This window comes from Rhinatrema bivittatum, chromosome 6, assembly GCF_901001135.1.
Source record: "Rhinatrema bivittatum chromosome 6, aRhiBiv1.1, whole genome shotgun sequence".
In the NCBI taxonomy this organism is placed as follows: Eukaryota; Metazoa; Chordata; class Amphibia; order Gymnophiona; family Rhinatrematidae; genus Rhinatrema; species Rhinatrema bivittatum.
In genome coordinates, this window is record NC_042620.1 from 264,614,185 (window position 1) to 264,628,318 (window position 14,134).

Here is a 14,134-nt window from a genome sequence, read left to right on the forward strand (position 1 = left end):
AGAGTCCTTGGCACCCTACTTACCTACTGGCGGCAGCTCCAGCACAGCGTTCCCTCCTAGCAGTATTAAGATCTGGCACAGCACCCTTCTATGCCTTGGCACTGGCATGATTTTGCTGCCCCCAAAACTTTAACACTCTAGGCAATCGCTTACAGTAGTTTGCCTAATGGAAGCACCGGCCCGGCAAGTACCATAGTTAGAGGTGGTGAGGGCAACTGGGACGGGACTAGACTTTGCACCCCCCTCCCCATAGCAGTGCCAAATGCCAACAATTTGGAAGTTAACATTAATATTGCTCCAATCTACCACTCATATACATTACAGTTGTGTAGCTGCATTCTCAGCCATGGGCCTGTAGGCTTTCTAATCCATTCTGGGTGCACTGCCTGGCCATCTGGGATTGGAAAGAGCACTACGGAGGGTTTTCTTGCTCACTTCCTCCTCAGGATCGGAAGGCAGACAGGGAGAACCTTGTGGATGCAGGCAAATTTGCCAGTGCGCACCCCCCCCTCTCCCCCAGGAGGGGGTTGGTAAGTTTGGTGAGTGTGTGTGTGGGGGGGGGGCATCCAGAGGTTCATGAGCATCTGCCATTTTATCTCCACTGCCACCTCGGAAACGGCTAGCTTGCTGGGAAGAAGAAAGAAGCGAGGATGTCAGAGCCAGGGAGAGGGCAGAATTGCTGCTGCCACACAGAACCTGAGGCCGTCACCCCAATTCCCACCCCGATCCTCTCCCTGATCTGCTCCTCCCCCTCCCCGATCTCCCTCTTCCCCCTCCAAGGACAGCCCTGACTGCAGAATTGCTCAGCATCATCAACCATAGCTATGGCTGCTATAGCTGTGCGACACATCCCAGAAACGGCCCAGGCTGTCCAACCAGATCATCCCTCCTCCCTGTTTCAGGGGAATGGTGCTGGGGAGCAACTGACTAGTTAAGAGCTCCATACAGACTTCAGGTTTTTCCTCATAAAACAAGGAAAGCATTCGTCAGAGGCTCCAGGGTCAAGTCGGCTTGGTAACAGGAGGTTACCGCAGAAGGAAGGTAATGGAAGAGCCGGTGTCCTTAGCATACAGTTTGGAAAGGGTCAGTTATCACGGCTGCAGCTAAAACCGATTTATGTTCAGGTGCCTGGACACCAAACGTAGCTTCTGTTCTGATGGAAAGTATCATGCATGGACCAACGGTGCCATCGTGTGGCTACTGTGCACAGTTCCCACTGCAGGCCAGGAATAGCCATTTAAGGGAAGAGTTTTAAAAATACTTTTTTTTTTTTTTTTTACATACTTCTGAAAAGTTTCTCATTTCTTCCAGTGATGCTCACAGAGTCAGACTTTCATCCCCGAAATGTAAATAAGGGTGAGAACGAGAGGAATCTGAGCTTGGGTTACCTTCATTCCTCGTGATAGACAAATGGAATACATTTACGTCCCGGGTTTGTTGATAAGGAATACTGTCAGCAGTTCTCAGTTTTGTTTTTTTGACCCTTGCACAGAAAGGACAGGTGCTCCTGTAACCATTCTTCTTCAAGTGACCTTGAGTTCGCTCACATCCTTCACTCTTGTCCCTTCCAAGATTCGCTGGACCTGTTCCAGAGATTCAGCCTGCCGGATCTGCTCCAGGCTGACCTAGCAATAGAGAAGGCAGTGCGGTTATGAGACCTTTACATTACAGTATCTGTGCCCATGAGACCCTATCCCTTACAGTGTCTGTCCCCAGGGACCATCTCTGCAGTGCTTATGCCCAGGACCACCCCTCCCACTTATCTAAGGCTCCTTGCCTTCAGTTTTTGTGCACCGGGATCCATATAAAACCTCAGGTCTGCACCCAGGAACCTTTCCAATATCCTCTCGCCTGCACCGCATGTGCCCAGGATCATTCCACCACCCCCTCCCTGCCCAAGACAATTTCCTCTGGACAGGCTGAGCCCAGGGTTCCCCCCTACATATCCCCTTCACCGGCAGTGTGCGTGTGTCCAATCACACCCTTCCTCAAATGCCCTCTCGCCTGACCGGGCCCAGGTCTCTCTCCTCATAACCAGGTCCTTCTCACCTGCAATGTCTGCGACAGACGGACAAAATCTCTCTGAACCTCCTCACTGGTCGTCAGTTCGGTCTGCAGCCGATGCACCTTGTTCTTTTCCTCTTTCAGTGTTTCTCTGAAGTTCATCTGCAACAAAAAAAAAAAAAAAAAGTGGGCATCGTCACAAAGCGGGCACAGGACTATCAAGAAAATTACAGCCAGCAGGTGTTATTATCCTGGGTTAGGCACAGAGACCGTAGAGAGTCTGTGCGCACAAAGCAGGTTCTCCAGTCTGGGGTGTGGAAAATGTGTTGGGCAGGACCTGGCCACTCCCCCCACCCCCCCCTTTGGCCTGGCAGATTCCTCCTGCCCCTGTGTACTCCCAGCTCTTTCAGAGCCAGTGCTGGGACCGTGGCACCGTAAGCCTTTATCTGCAACTGCCTGGGGATTTCCCAATGTCCCTAGTTCAGCCATGGCAGTGCCGGCCCTGGGCTGGGAGCTCCTTCCAGGAGCCTGCAATCATAGGGCCCCGAAGCAACGAGCATGACTCCCCCCCGCCCCCCTTGGGACCGTGAATGCTGCCCTCCACAGCACCCTCAGCCAAGCGGAAGCCCCAACCCAGGAAACGGAGAAGGGACCCGGCCGCTTCTAACTGCAGTTAAGCCGTGGAGTCCGCACCTCCTTGTCCTTCCCGTCTCTAAGAAGGCTCTCTCTCTCTGCTTCCGCTTCCTGTAGCCGCAGCTCAAGCTGAAGAGAAACATAAAAGGGCAACATTAAAACCCAGCACAAGCACACACACTAGGGACCCAACCCACAGAGCACAGACATGTGTTTCACCTCATTCCTTTCCTGCTCCATTCTGTCCATCTCCGATTTCACACTGGACAGCCTGGCTAGAAACAGTACAAACAAAAAAGAGTTATTAGTGCCTTTTCCGTTTCCGTTTGTATGTGGAGAATGACCACGGGCAATTCTTACCCTCCAGAAGTTCTGTCATGGAGCACAGGTGGGAGATGCACGACACGGCCAGGCAAAACGGGGACCGGAAGAAAAAAAAAGAAATACAAGCTGTTACAAACCAGAAGAAAGTGACCCTCAGCAGCTCAAAGGCCCATCCTGGAAGGAGCAGGCCCATTTCCAGCCTCCCCCCACCCCTGCAAAAGCCTGGCTTCAGCACCTGCCACAGCTTCTTCTCCCCTTCCTTCCCCAGAGCCTGTACCCGTCTCCTCTCGCTGCGACTCCAGGTTTGTTTGCATCATCTCCTGAAGGTTCTTTCGGAGCCGCTGCTCTGACTGGAGCTGATCCCGCAGGGTCACAATCTCAATGCGGAGCCTCTCCTCCTGATGATCGGAGCCTCGCTGCAGGGTGAAGATCTCCTGCCTGTATCGCTGCACCATGCTCTGCAGCTCCTAAACCGTAACACGGCAGAGATTATGCACCATAAGGGGGACACATTTAAGGAACCCGCCCCCCCTGTAACCCTCTCTTCCTGGTGCACGTGAAGGCAATAATCAAAGTCATTTCCGTGCATAAACTGCTGTTTTAATTATTGTCCATCCTCTATGCAAGTACTTGCATGTGTAGGACCTTTGTTTTCAGCTTTTTGCCTGGGAATTTCAATGTTATAACAAAAAGAATCAGCAGAAAAATGACTTGATATAACATGGAAGAAAACTTAGTGGAAAATCCATTTTTATTCTAACATTAAAATTCCCAGGCAAAAAACAACAACAACAGGCATCAGCAATTTGAGCACTTTTTCCCTGCATATTCTGGAGGGGTTTCTAGGGCAAAGTTTGGGTGGGGAAGGCACTTACACGGGAAGCTCTGAATAATCAAAAAAAGCCACCCACGTATGCTTGCCTTGAAAAAGTGCCTGAACAAAAAGGCAGGTGCAATTTTGCATGGGGGGCTTTTCCTGTGGGGCAATAATCAAAACAAAAACTACATGCGCAGTTTTGGCTTGAATTATTTGGGCAAATCTCGTGGGTAGTTTTTATTACCACCCCCCCCAGGGGTCCTGCCGAAACGCAGGCCGCATGATTATTGCCTCCTGTGCGTAGAAGCATCTTTTACCGATACAGAGGTGGGCAATGCGCCATCTGCCTCCTCTTCACGAGGCACTGTGGGTTTGGGGTGACCCCTTAGCCGTTCATTCTCATCGCTCAGGCATTTCACTTCGTAACAGAGTCGCTTGTGGGAAGACGCTAGGTCAGCCTGCAAGAAAATTAAAAAAAAAAAAAAAAAAAAAAGTACAGATTTACAGGCAGTGACAAGGCCAAAACCCCGAGGCACGGTGTGTTAGATTGCTCTTCCCTCATATCAGGCTCCCTCTCCTATGGATGTCATGGCAGAGTTACTCCCATATGTCCCAACAGAACGATACACCGACAGACAATCACCACCCACGTACGTGCATGCGTGACACCTTGGGTACTCACCAGCTGTTGCTGAGTTTTGTCCTGGGTCTGGGACACAGTCACCTGAAGGTTCTGCAGCAGCTGCTCCGAGTTCTGAATCTGATCCAACAGCACCTTCACCTGCACAAGATCCCAAACAGCGGCATCATGCTCCGAGACCAGGAGAGGAGGGAAGGGTGGGCGCAGGCTCTCAAAAAAAAAAAAAAAAAAGCGTTCTAGCAGACGGGACAGAGACCATGGGGGATGCCGCGCCAATTTCACGCTAACGTGAGCTGCCTCTGGGTCAGGACGGAGCCCATCCTACACAGACACTGGCAGGGAAGTCTGCTGCTTGTCCCACAGTGTACACTCTGCACGAGGCCCACCGGGAGCAGAAGCTGGAAGGGGTGATCAGCCTGGTGCAGTAATGAAATGAGGTACATCACTAACCCTCGTCCACTTAGTCCCCCCCAACCCCCTGTCTTCACCCCTCTTATCAGATGTGCTGAAACAGCTGCAGATAGGGAAGGAAGCAAAGCTGTACAGGTCTCTCCAGCCTCCTGTGGCCGACTGTCTCATTCTGCAGCAAACAGCTTTTCAGGAGGCAGGGAAGCAATAGCACAGAAGCAGCGTTTCCTCCAGACTGTGTTCCAGGGCAGATTTGAGTTAGCCAAATAAATTATTCTGCTCTCTCTAGATGTAGCTAGTAAAGCACAATTCACCTTAAAAAAGCGGCAGTCGAATGGCCCTAGTGTCCCGAGTACCCACCCCCCTCACCCAAATGCACCAAATGTCAGCCCTGGCGGTCAAACCCCCCTAAAACTGTTTACAAAATTGTGGGTCTAGGGGCAAGAAAAGCCTCTCTCCCGCTCTCTCTCTCTCCAAATTGGCAGAACAGAATTGAAACCCGAAGACCTGTACAACAGCCCTACCTCCCGTCCCGTCAACCCAGTCCTAACCCTCCTGGCTCCACCTGGAAATCCCTGACTGCAACAGGTAGCTCTGAACAGTCATCCTGGAGGCGCAAGGAGCCGGACAGCAAATCTGAGGTCCCCGTCACCGTAAGGGGTTATAATCAGATCTCCACGCCCGACAATCGTTGCATGCGGGTGAAGGTTAGGTGATCGAGCCGCCAGGCCCATCTGGTTGCCTTCCCCCCCCCCCCCCTTAAAAAGGCAAAATCACTGCTTAACCAGCTGTATTCTTTTACTATAGCCGGTCAAGGATAAAGCTATCCAGGAACTATGAAACCTAACCAGTGATATTAAAACACAGCCAGTTATCTTTCAAAAGTGCTCCAGGCTAACTTTATTAAAGGCTATTTAGCAGGATGTTTATGGGTAGTGGTTTAGAGTACAAATCCTTATGGTTAGACACGGGAAGCGAGGGGCGCTGGGTGTGAACTAATGCTATTCAGGGGCGGGTCTATAATGAGGCAGGGTGAGGAGGCTGCTTCGAGCGGCAAAAATTGCCCCCCCCCCCCCCCCCCCCCCCCAAAAAGTCTCCTCTAGCCTCACCCTGCCTCCAAAACAAAGGACCCGGGTAGAATTCTCTCCCTGTGCAGCCGGGGGTCTTTCATCTCAGAGGCGCATAAGGGAGGGGGGAGAGGGAGGAGGGCGGGCGGCTCGCGGCAATGCACAGAAGTAACGTGCTGGCAGGGTTCTTCTGCCGCCAGCCTTTCCCTGGTGGCAGATGAAGAGGCCCTGGCTCTGCAGCCAGCCACCGAAGAGTAAAATGTGTGTGAGAAAGCGAGAGATTGGCCCTGTGAGAGTGAGTGCCTGTGTATGAGAGGGGCAGGGAAGGCAGAGGGGGCACCATCTCATCCCACGCCTCAGGCAGCAGATTGCCTTGAGCCACCCCTCAAGCTATTGTATTTCTCACGTATTACTTTTATGATGTATTGCTCTTTTATTGTACTATTTTCAAGTTTTGTGTTGGACTATGTCTAAGGAAGGCAGTATACAAACATAACTAGGAACCTTCATTTTGGTATTTATTACAAGAAGAAAAATGAGAGAAATCCGTGAAAAAGAGAGACTCCGTTTTTCCAGGTAAATATCATTTTGGTTCTTGTTGAAATAAACCAACATTTATTTCAACAAGAGCAAAAATATTTACCTGGAAAAATGCCCAAGTCATTTTTTTCCCCACTGGATTTCTCCCATTTTTGTTCTTGTGGTAATAAACACTGAAAATTCAAGGAAAAAAAAACCTGAAAATGAAGGTCCCTATATATTCTCAAACTTAGGTAATGTAGTAGATGACGGCAGAAAAAATGTCCACCTACCCATCCAGTCTGCCTATTTATAGCTGGCAGGTGGGATATTATCCTTGGCAGTGTGCACAGGAATAAAGTGTAAGATCTCGCTCTTTATCCAAGACTATTTTTGTCATCCTAATTTGTATCTACCATCTTGGGAAGGCGAGCATACAAAATCTCCCACATATAAAATTATACGTCTGTTCCCTATACTGTGCTCCTTTGGAGACCAAAAGAAGCCTGGAAGAGCACTAGAACAGTTTATTCAATAGCATTTTGGTAAAAATGTTAATTTCTTTTTAAATACTAAGATATGTGGTGCTTCCTGTTGCTACTGAAAACACTATTTGGTGAAGAGAAGCACAATGCAGCAAATGGTCATACAAAATGGGATAGCTGAGTGGGATGTGGGAGCTCATACAAGATGGACGCCTAATCATGCTCTCGTCAATCTCCTGCTTTAGTTTGAAAAAAAATACAAAACCTTTAAGTGCTTCTGTACTATAGTAAATTGTGTGTGTATCCCTCAATGTGCAGATAAGGGCTTGAAAAGTGGACGGAGGAGCTGGCACTGGAGTTAAACGACTCATACACGATCCCCCTACACTGGAAAAGATTAAACTGACAGCGGATCCGGAGGCTGAAACCGTTCTGAATGAATTACAAGAGATTAACGTGCTAATAGAACAGCACTTTAAAACAACTAGAGATATTCAGGCTGAGTTAGAGCGTTTAGGAAACCAGTTGACAGCTCTCCAGGTAGCGGTAGGAAAAGTGTGAAATTCAACTAGCTGACTTGAGGGACATCCCAGGTACTGTGCGTAGGCAAACTGAATATCTCTGTGTGGTAATAGAGGACCTCTCAAATAAAAAATCGCCGCAAAAGTGTACAACGATCGACGACTACTAGGTATTCCAGAGGGCGGGGAAGGTACATAAGAACATAAGAAAATGCCATACTGGGTCAGACCAAGGGTTGATCAAGCCCAGCATCCTGTTTCCAACAGTGGCCAATCCAGGCCATAAGAACCTGGCAAGTACCCAAAAACTAACTGGCGGATTTTAAAAGCCCTGCGGCGCGCCTATTTTGCAAAGGCCGCCGGCGCGCGCAGAGCCCTGGGACGCACGTAGGTCCCAGGGTTTTTTGAAGGCCTTACATACAGTCCAGAATGCTAACAGTGCCGCTGGACGAGAGACCGCGCCACCGACGTTAGTGGGCTAGGATGGGAGCGACGATGCAGGGACTCTCGGCTACTGTCAGGCTCGACGCTCCACATGGAAAAGCACCACAAGAACTGGCTTAAGATTTCCCGCTCCTTCTTTCAAAAGGAGAAGAAAGGGAATGAATGCAGCTTGAAGGCGGCAAGAGAAAGAAGAAGAAACAGACCAGGAAAAGCATAAGGGATAGAAGGTAAACAGTCAACTAAGGAAAAGCAGTAGGACCAAGGACAAATGGAAGAAAATGAACACTGCGGGAAAATGATAAAGAATGAGGCATGACAAAATGAAATAAGCTAGAGAGAGAGAGAAGGGGGATAAATGTAACTAAATATAGGAGTATGGTTTTATTATAAATTCTGCACAGCTCAGGAGGTAGATGGGTCCGATTGGTTCCTTTTGTTTATTGTTCCTGTATTCCCAATCGATTCCTGTTGAATCGAGAGTGCAGGCTATTCCTTATTTTAAGGAATAAGTGACCTGCTATACGTTTTTTTTTTCTCTCTTTGTTCTTCTCATACATAGGAGAGTAAGAGTCAGAAAAATGGTATTGATTTAAATTTTTTATTATTGTACTAAACACAAGATAAACAATTATTAACCATATTACGATTAGACTTGCTTGATTACACATTAATGGATTCAGTTAGGTCTTTAAATATTCTCAGCTTAAATGTAAATGATTAAAACCACCCCATCAAAAAGGAAAAAATATTAGCTTATATTAAAAAGAAAATAAAAATCGGATATAGCTTTTCTTCAGGGAACACATTTAGATAAGGAATCTGCAAAGCTTTGCAGAGAATGGGTTAGAGAGTCTATATTTTCTGCAGCATACGGAAAAAAAAAATGGAGCTGTCATTCTTTTTAGAAGGTTATTAGGAGTTCAAAGGTTAACCCAAAGGTCTGACCCATACACAGGGCAGATGGGTAGCAGCAAATACGACAGTGAGAGGATGATGTTTATTTATTTTATTTCATTATTTATTATTAACATTTATGCACCAAATTTAAGATTCACCAGAGGTTTTTTACATTTTTATTTAATTTTTTTTTTTTAAAGAAATTGCTCAAACTCAACATTTGGAAATGTTCCTGTTATTTTAAGCAGAGATTTTAATCAACATTTAGACCCAGTTTTAGATAGGCAATCCAAATCACAACATATACTTCTTGATATGCAACTAGAATTGGGATTAGTAGATCCTTGGCGCATATTGCATCCCACTGGAAAAGAGTACCGTATTTTTCACTCCATAAGACGCACTTTTTTTCCCCCATAAGTGGGGGAGAAATGTCGGTGCGTCTTATGGAGCAAATATTAAAAAAAACCCCAAAAATCAAATTACAACCCCCCACCCTCATGACCCCGCCCCCCTCCCAAGACTTGCCAAAAGTCCCTGGTGGTCCAGCGGGAGTCCAGGCACGATCTCCTGCACGTCGGCCGTCGGCTGCCAGTATTCAAAATGGCGCAGATAGCCTTTGCCCGCCGTCCCTTGCTCCTACCATGTGACAGGGGCCGACCAATGGCACCGGTAGCCCCTGTGACAAAGTGAGGGCAAAGGCTATCGGCGCCATTTTGAATACTGGCAGCCGATGGCTGAAGTGCAGGAGATCGGTCCTGGATCCCCGCTGGACCACCAGGGACTTTTGGCAGGTCTTGGGAGAGGGGGTTATAATTAACTAAATTTAAAGGGTTGGCATGGGGGTTTTTTTGTTGTTGTTTGTTTTTTTCAACAAAGAGAACGTTAAAAGTTTTTTGATCTGGGGAGTGGGCAGAAATGGCCCTCCCCAGACCTGAAAACGAAATGGGGACAAAGAAAGATGTTATGCCCTTCCCTAATTTGCTCCATAAGATGCATAGATGCCCGGGAACAGAGCTGGTTTAGCACACCATTTTTTTTTTTTTTAATTTTCCAGCTCTGAATCCTAGGTGCGTCTTATGGTCAGGTGCGTCTTATGGAGCAAAAAATATGGTATATCTTCTTTTTTCCCTCACCATACTTATTCCAATATAGATTTCTTTTTAGTTTCTAAAAATGTTTTTTTTTTTTTGTTTTGTTTTTTTTTAAAACAGGAATTACTAAGGCCGAGATCCTTCAAATTTTAGTGTCAGATCATGCTATTACTATAGCACTCACGATTCTACAGGTAACATAATATTCTGCTTGTTGGAATTTAATCCAGTGCTACTAAAAAATGAAGATTTCAAAGGCAAAATACACTGATTTATCCCCGAATTTTATCATGTAAATAAATCAGATCTAATTAGCACTACAATATTATGGGAGGCATTTAAAGCCACATTACATGGAGAGATCAGTCATGTATCATACAAAAATAGAGCAAATAATGCAATACTAGCATCCTTAGCGTTAGAGATAGCTAAATTAGAATCTGAACACATTATGAGTGGCACTCCAACTACACTACTAAATCTCACTAAGTTAAAATATAAATATAATAGTCAAAACGCAAGAAAAGAAATATTTATGAAGCAGTCTCACTACCATGTAAGGAACAACAGATCTGGTAGGCTTCTTGCACAATACTTTGCTATTATAATAATTGAATACGTATTCGTGCCATAAAGAAACAGCAACATAGAAATGATGGCACAAAAGGACTGACGGTCCCATCTAGTCTGCCCTGCAAGCTTCCCATGGTAGTATATACCATGCTGTGCAGGTTACCCCCTTGTATCAGTCAGTGCTGCTTGACATGCTTTGCTTATGGACTTGGCCATAGCAATCAGTCCTGTGTTTTTTTTCTTAATGTCTGAGCATCAGAAGAAGTTGGATAACATTGTATATAGAAAAGATTCCGATATATTGCAGCAATTTTTAAATTATTACTAAAGACTATACACCTCAAACTCCTGAAATAAATCAAGCAAAGTTGGACTGCAACTCTTTCCTTACAAAAATAAAGATTTCTAGCCTTTCACAAATTGGCCAAGAATATCTAAATTCACCAATAGACAGAAAAGATATTGTTAGCCATGGATTCACTTCCTTCATGTAAATCGCCTGGTCCAGATGGAATTCCTGTACAATTTTATAAGGCCTTTAAGCAAGAGTTGGTTCCAAGATTACATTCGCTATACACTCAGTACTCCCAGGAAGGGCAAGCCTCTGGAAATTTATTTTAGAGGCCACAATAGTATTGTTAGAAAAACCAAGCAGAGACCCTATGCTTGTACACAATTATTGGCCTATATTGTTATTGAATGTGGACTGTAAAATATATTCTAAGATTTTGGCAACCAGGCTCAACTCCATTCTAGGAAATCTTATCCACTCAGACCAAGCAGGCTTCATGAAAGACAGACAAATTTTTCATAATTCCCACCTATTTTATAATCTCATCACTATTGCAAAAAAAAAATAGTAAATGTCCTTATAGCAGCCATATCCATTAATGCAGCAAAAGCTTTTGACAGAGTAGAATGGGACTATATGTTTAAAGTACTATCAAAGTATGGTTTAGGAGAGTCATTTATCAAATATGTAAAGAATTCTAGCTAACAATATACTCTCAGAGAGTTTCAACTTAGAGCAGGGGTCGGGAACCTTTTTGGCTGAGAGAGCCATGAATGACACATTTTAAAATGTAATTCCGTGAGAGCCATACTAACTACAACCCCCCCACTCTCCTGACCCCCCCCCCCCCCAAGACCTACCAAATTAATTTACTACAACCCCCCACCCTCCTGGACCCCCCCCCCCAAGACCTGCCAAAAGTTCCTGGTGGTCCAGCGAGGGTCCAGGGCTCACAGACAAATCTTTAATAAAAAAGTAAAAATCTAACAAAACCCCCCACCCTGACGCCCCCAAGACCTCCAAAATTAATTTACTACAACCCCCCACCCTCCTGACCCCCCTCCCCAAGACCTGCAAAAAGTCCCTGGTGGTCCAGAGGGATTCCAGGAGCAATCTCCTGGACTTGGGCTGTCGGCTGCCAGTAGTCAAAATGGCGCCGACGGCCCTTTGCCCTCACTATGTCACTGGGGTCGACCAATGGCAGCGGTAGCCCCTGTGACATAGTAAGGGCAAAGGGCCGTCGATGCCATTTTGATTACTGGCAGCCGATGGCCCTTTGCCCTTACTATGTCACAGGGGCTACCGCTGCCATTGGTCGACCCCAGTGACATAGTGAGGGCAAAGGGCCGTCGGCACCATTTTGACTACTGGCAGCCGACAGCCCAAGTCCAGGAGATCACTCCCGGACCGCTCCTAGACCCCCGCTGGACCACCAGGGACTTTTGGCAGGCCTTGGGGGGTGTCAGGAGGGTGGGGGGATGTAGTAAATTAATTTTGGAGGTCTGGGGGGGCGTCAGGAGGGTGGGGGGATGTAGTAAATTAATTTTGGAGGTCTTGGGGGGCGTCAGGAGGGTGGGGGGTTTTGTTAGATTTTTACTTTTTTATTAAAGATTTGTCTGCGAGCCAGATGCAGCCATCAAAAGAGCCACATCTGGCTCGCGAGCCATAGGTTCCCGACCCCTGACTTCGAGGAACTAGACAAGGATATCCTTTGTCTCCTTTACTCTTTATTCTGATTCTTGAACCTCTCCTTATTGCAAAAAGACAAAATGAAAATATCAGTGGAATTTCTCTGAATGAACAAGAATATAAGATTGCTCCTTATTCTGATGATATTTTGCTATTTATATCCCATCCCAATAACACTGTTAGAGAATTGTCAGAATTAATAGAAAGGTTTGAGAGTAAATTAGGATAAAAAGGAGCTAATGCAATTAAATTATTTATGCACTCAATCATCTCTTTCTGATTTCAATTTCAAGTGGTCCCCAAAGCCTTTACATACTTAGGGGTATTATTTAAGCCAGATTTGGAATCTATAATCAGAAACAGTCATGTTGACAATTACAAATATTCTGAAGGAAGCAGCTCAGAAATGATCTCCACTCTGTCTTGGTGGGGAAGGTTAGAAGCCATCAAAATGGTCCTAACTATACAAATAAAATTACCTTTTAAGTAGATCTCTCTCCCTCTTACCTATAATATTTTATGTCAGAATTGATAAAATATTGACTTCATTTCTATGGAGGAACAAACCTCCATATATTGCTTTACGAAAATTGAAACAAACAAAAAAAAAAAAAAGCAAAACAAAAATAAATTAAAAAAAAAAAAAAAAAAGGAGGGGTAGGATATCCCGACTTTTTAAAATATCACCAAGCCTTTCTTCTTCGCCATGGGGCCCTATGGCTTTTAGATTCAGAGGAATTGCATTATATACCTAATTGGTCAGCTTTAGAAAGGTCTTTAGTAGCACCAATACTACTAAACTGAATACCTGGTTTAAAGGCACCTCAAATTGTTAAAAGATTTCCGACCTTGAATGCTACATATTTAGTCTTATGTGCCTTAGATAAAGCGGTAAATAAATACTCAATGGAATTTTAGCAGATGCTCTCCTATTTGGTCGGACCCATTCTTACTCATTCATAAAAAAAACTATCAATTGGAGAGAATGGCAGGCGAAGGGAATTTGGCATCTCAAACAGATAATGGATTACAACCATATTTTAACTTTTGAGGAAATAGATAAAAAATATCAACTAACCCAATTCTAAACATATATGGTTACAACTACACCACTTGCTGCATTACCTGAATGTCCAGAATTATACTCATTGAATCTCAAATCTACTATCAATGGGCATGTTGCGTTGCAATTCTATAAATGCCTTTGTGAACAATCTGCTTCCATGAATATTGGCCTAGGAAGGTCTTGGGAAAAAGAATCATCAACTAATTATGATCATTTTAATTGGCAAAAGTACTGGATAGGATTAATGAAACTTTCGTGTTCAGCTAGTCTAACTCAAACCCTATATTTTTTTGCATCACCGTGTCCCTCAGACTCCAGTGAAATTAAATCGAGCAGGACTGCGTAAATCCAATATCTGTTGCCACTATGAATTAGTCGTAGGCACTCTGCAACATATATGTTATGTGATTGTATCAAGATACAACCCTTTTGGATGCAAGTATGGGATTATGTCAGCCCAATTTTTCCTGTTTCACTCCCCATTTCTTATAAATGAATCATCTTGCAGCCCTACATCAAATGATATACTTACTAACAACCAGAAACAATTAGATATCCTTATTGCATATGCTTTGCAGATGGTACTTGGAAAAATAGCAGTCTTTTTAGTGGCTATTACTGACGGAATACCATATGTATGAGGCATAAATATGAGGTTTGC

At 45.2% G+C, this 14,134-nt stretch overlaps 1 protein-coding gene across 2 annotated transcripts in view; it reads right to left on the reverse strand.

The window, feature by feature from the left end:
• Positions 1–1,261: 1,261 nt before the first annotated feature.
• RABEP2 (rabaptin, RAB GTPase binding effector protein 2) overlaps positions 1,262–14,134 on the reverse strand; it is a 62,201-nt gene continuing 49,328 nt past the window's right edge. For both annotated transcript variants that reach the window (XM_029607106.1, XM_029607105.1), the window contains 8 exons: positions 4,461–4,559; positions 4,096–4,236; positions 3,239–3,428; positions 2,998–3,009; positions 2,857–2,912; positions 2,698–2,766; positions 2,050–2,166; positions 1,262–1,625 (listed from right to left, as the gene is read on the reverse strand). In XM_029607106.1, coding sequence (XP_029462966.1) covers positions 1,524–1,625; positions 2,050–2,166; positions 2,698–2,766; positions 2,857–2,912; positions 2,998–3,009; positions 3,239–3,428; positions 4,096–4,236; positions 4,461–4,559 — 786 coding nt within the window. In that variant the 3' untranslated portion in view covers positions 1,262–1,523. The remainder of the gene's footprint in view (positions 1,626–2,049; positions 2,167–2,697; positions 2,767–2,856; positions 2,913–2,997; positions 3,010–3,238; positions 3,429–4,095; positions 4,237–4,460; positions 4,560–14,134) is intronic.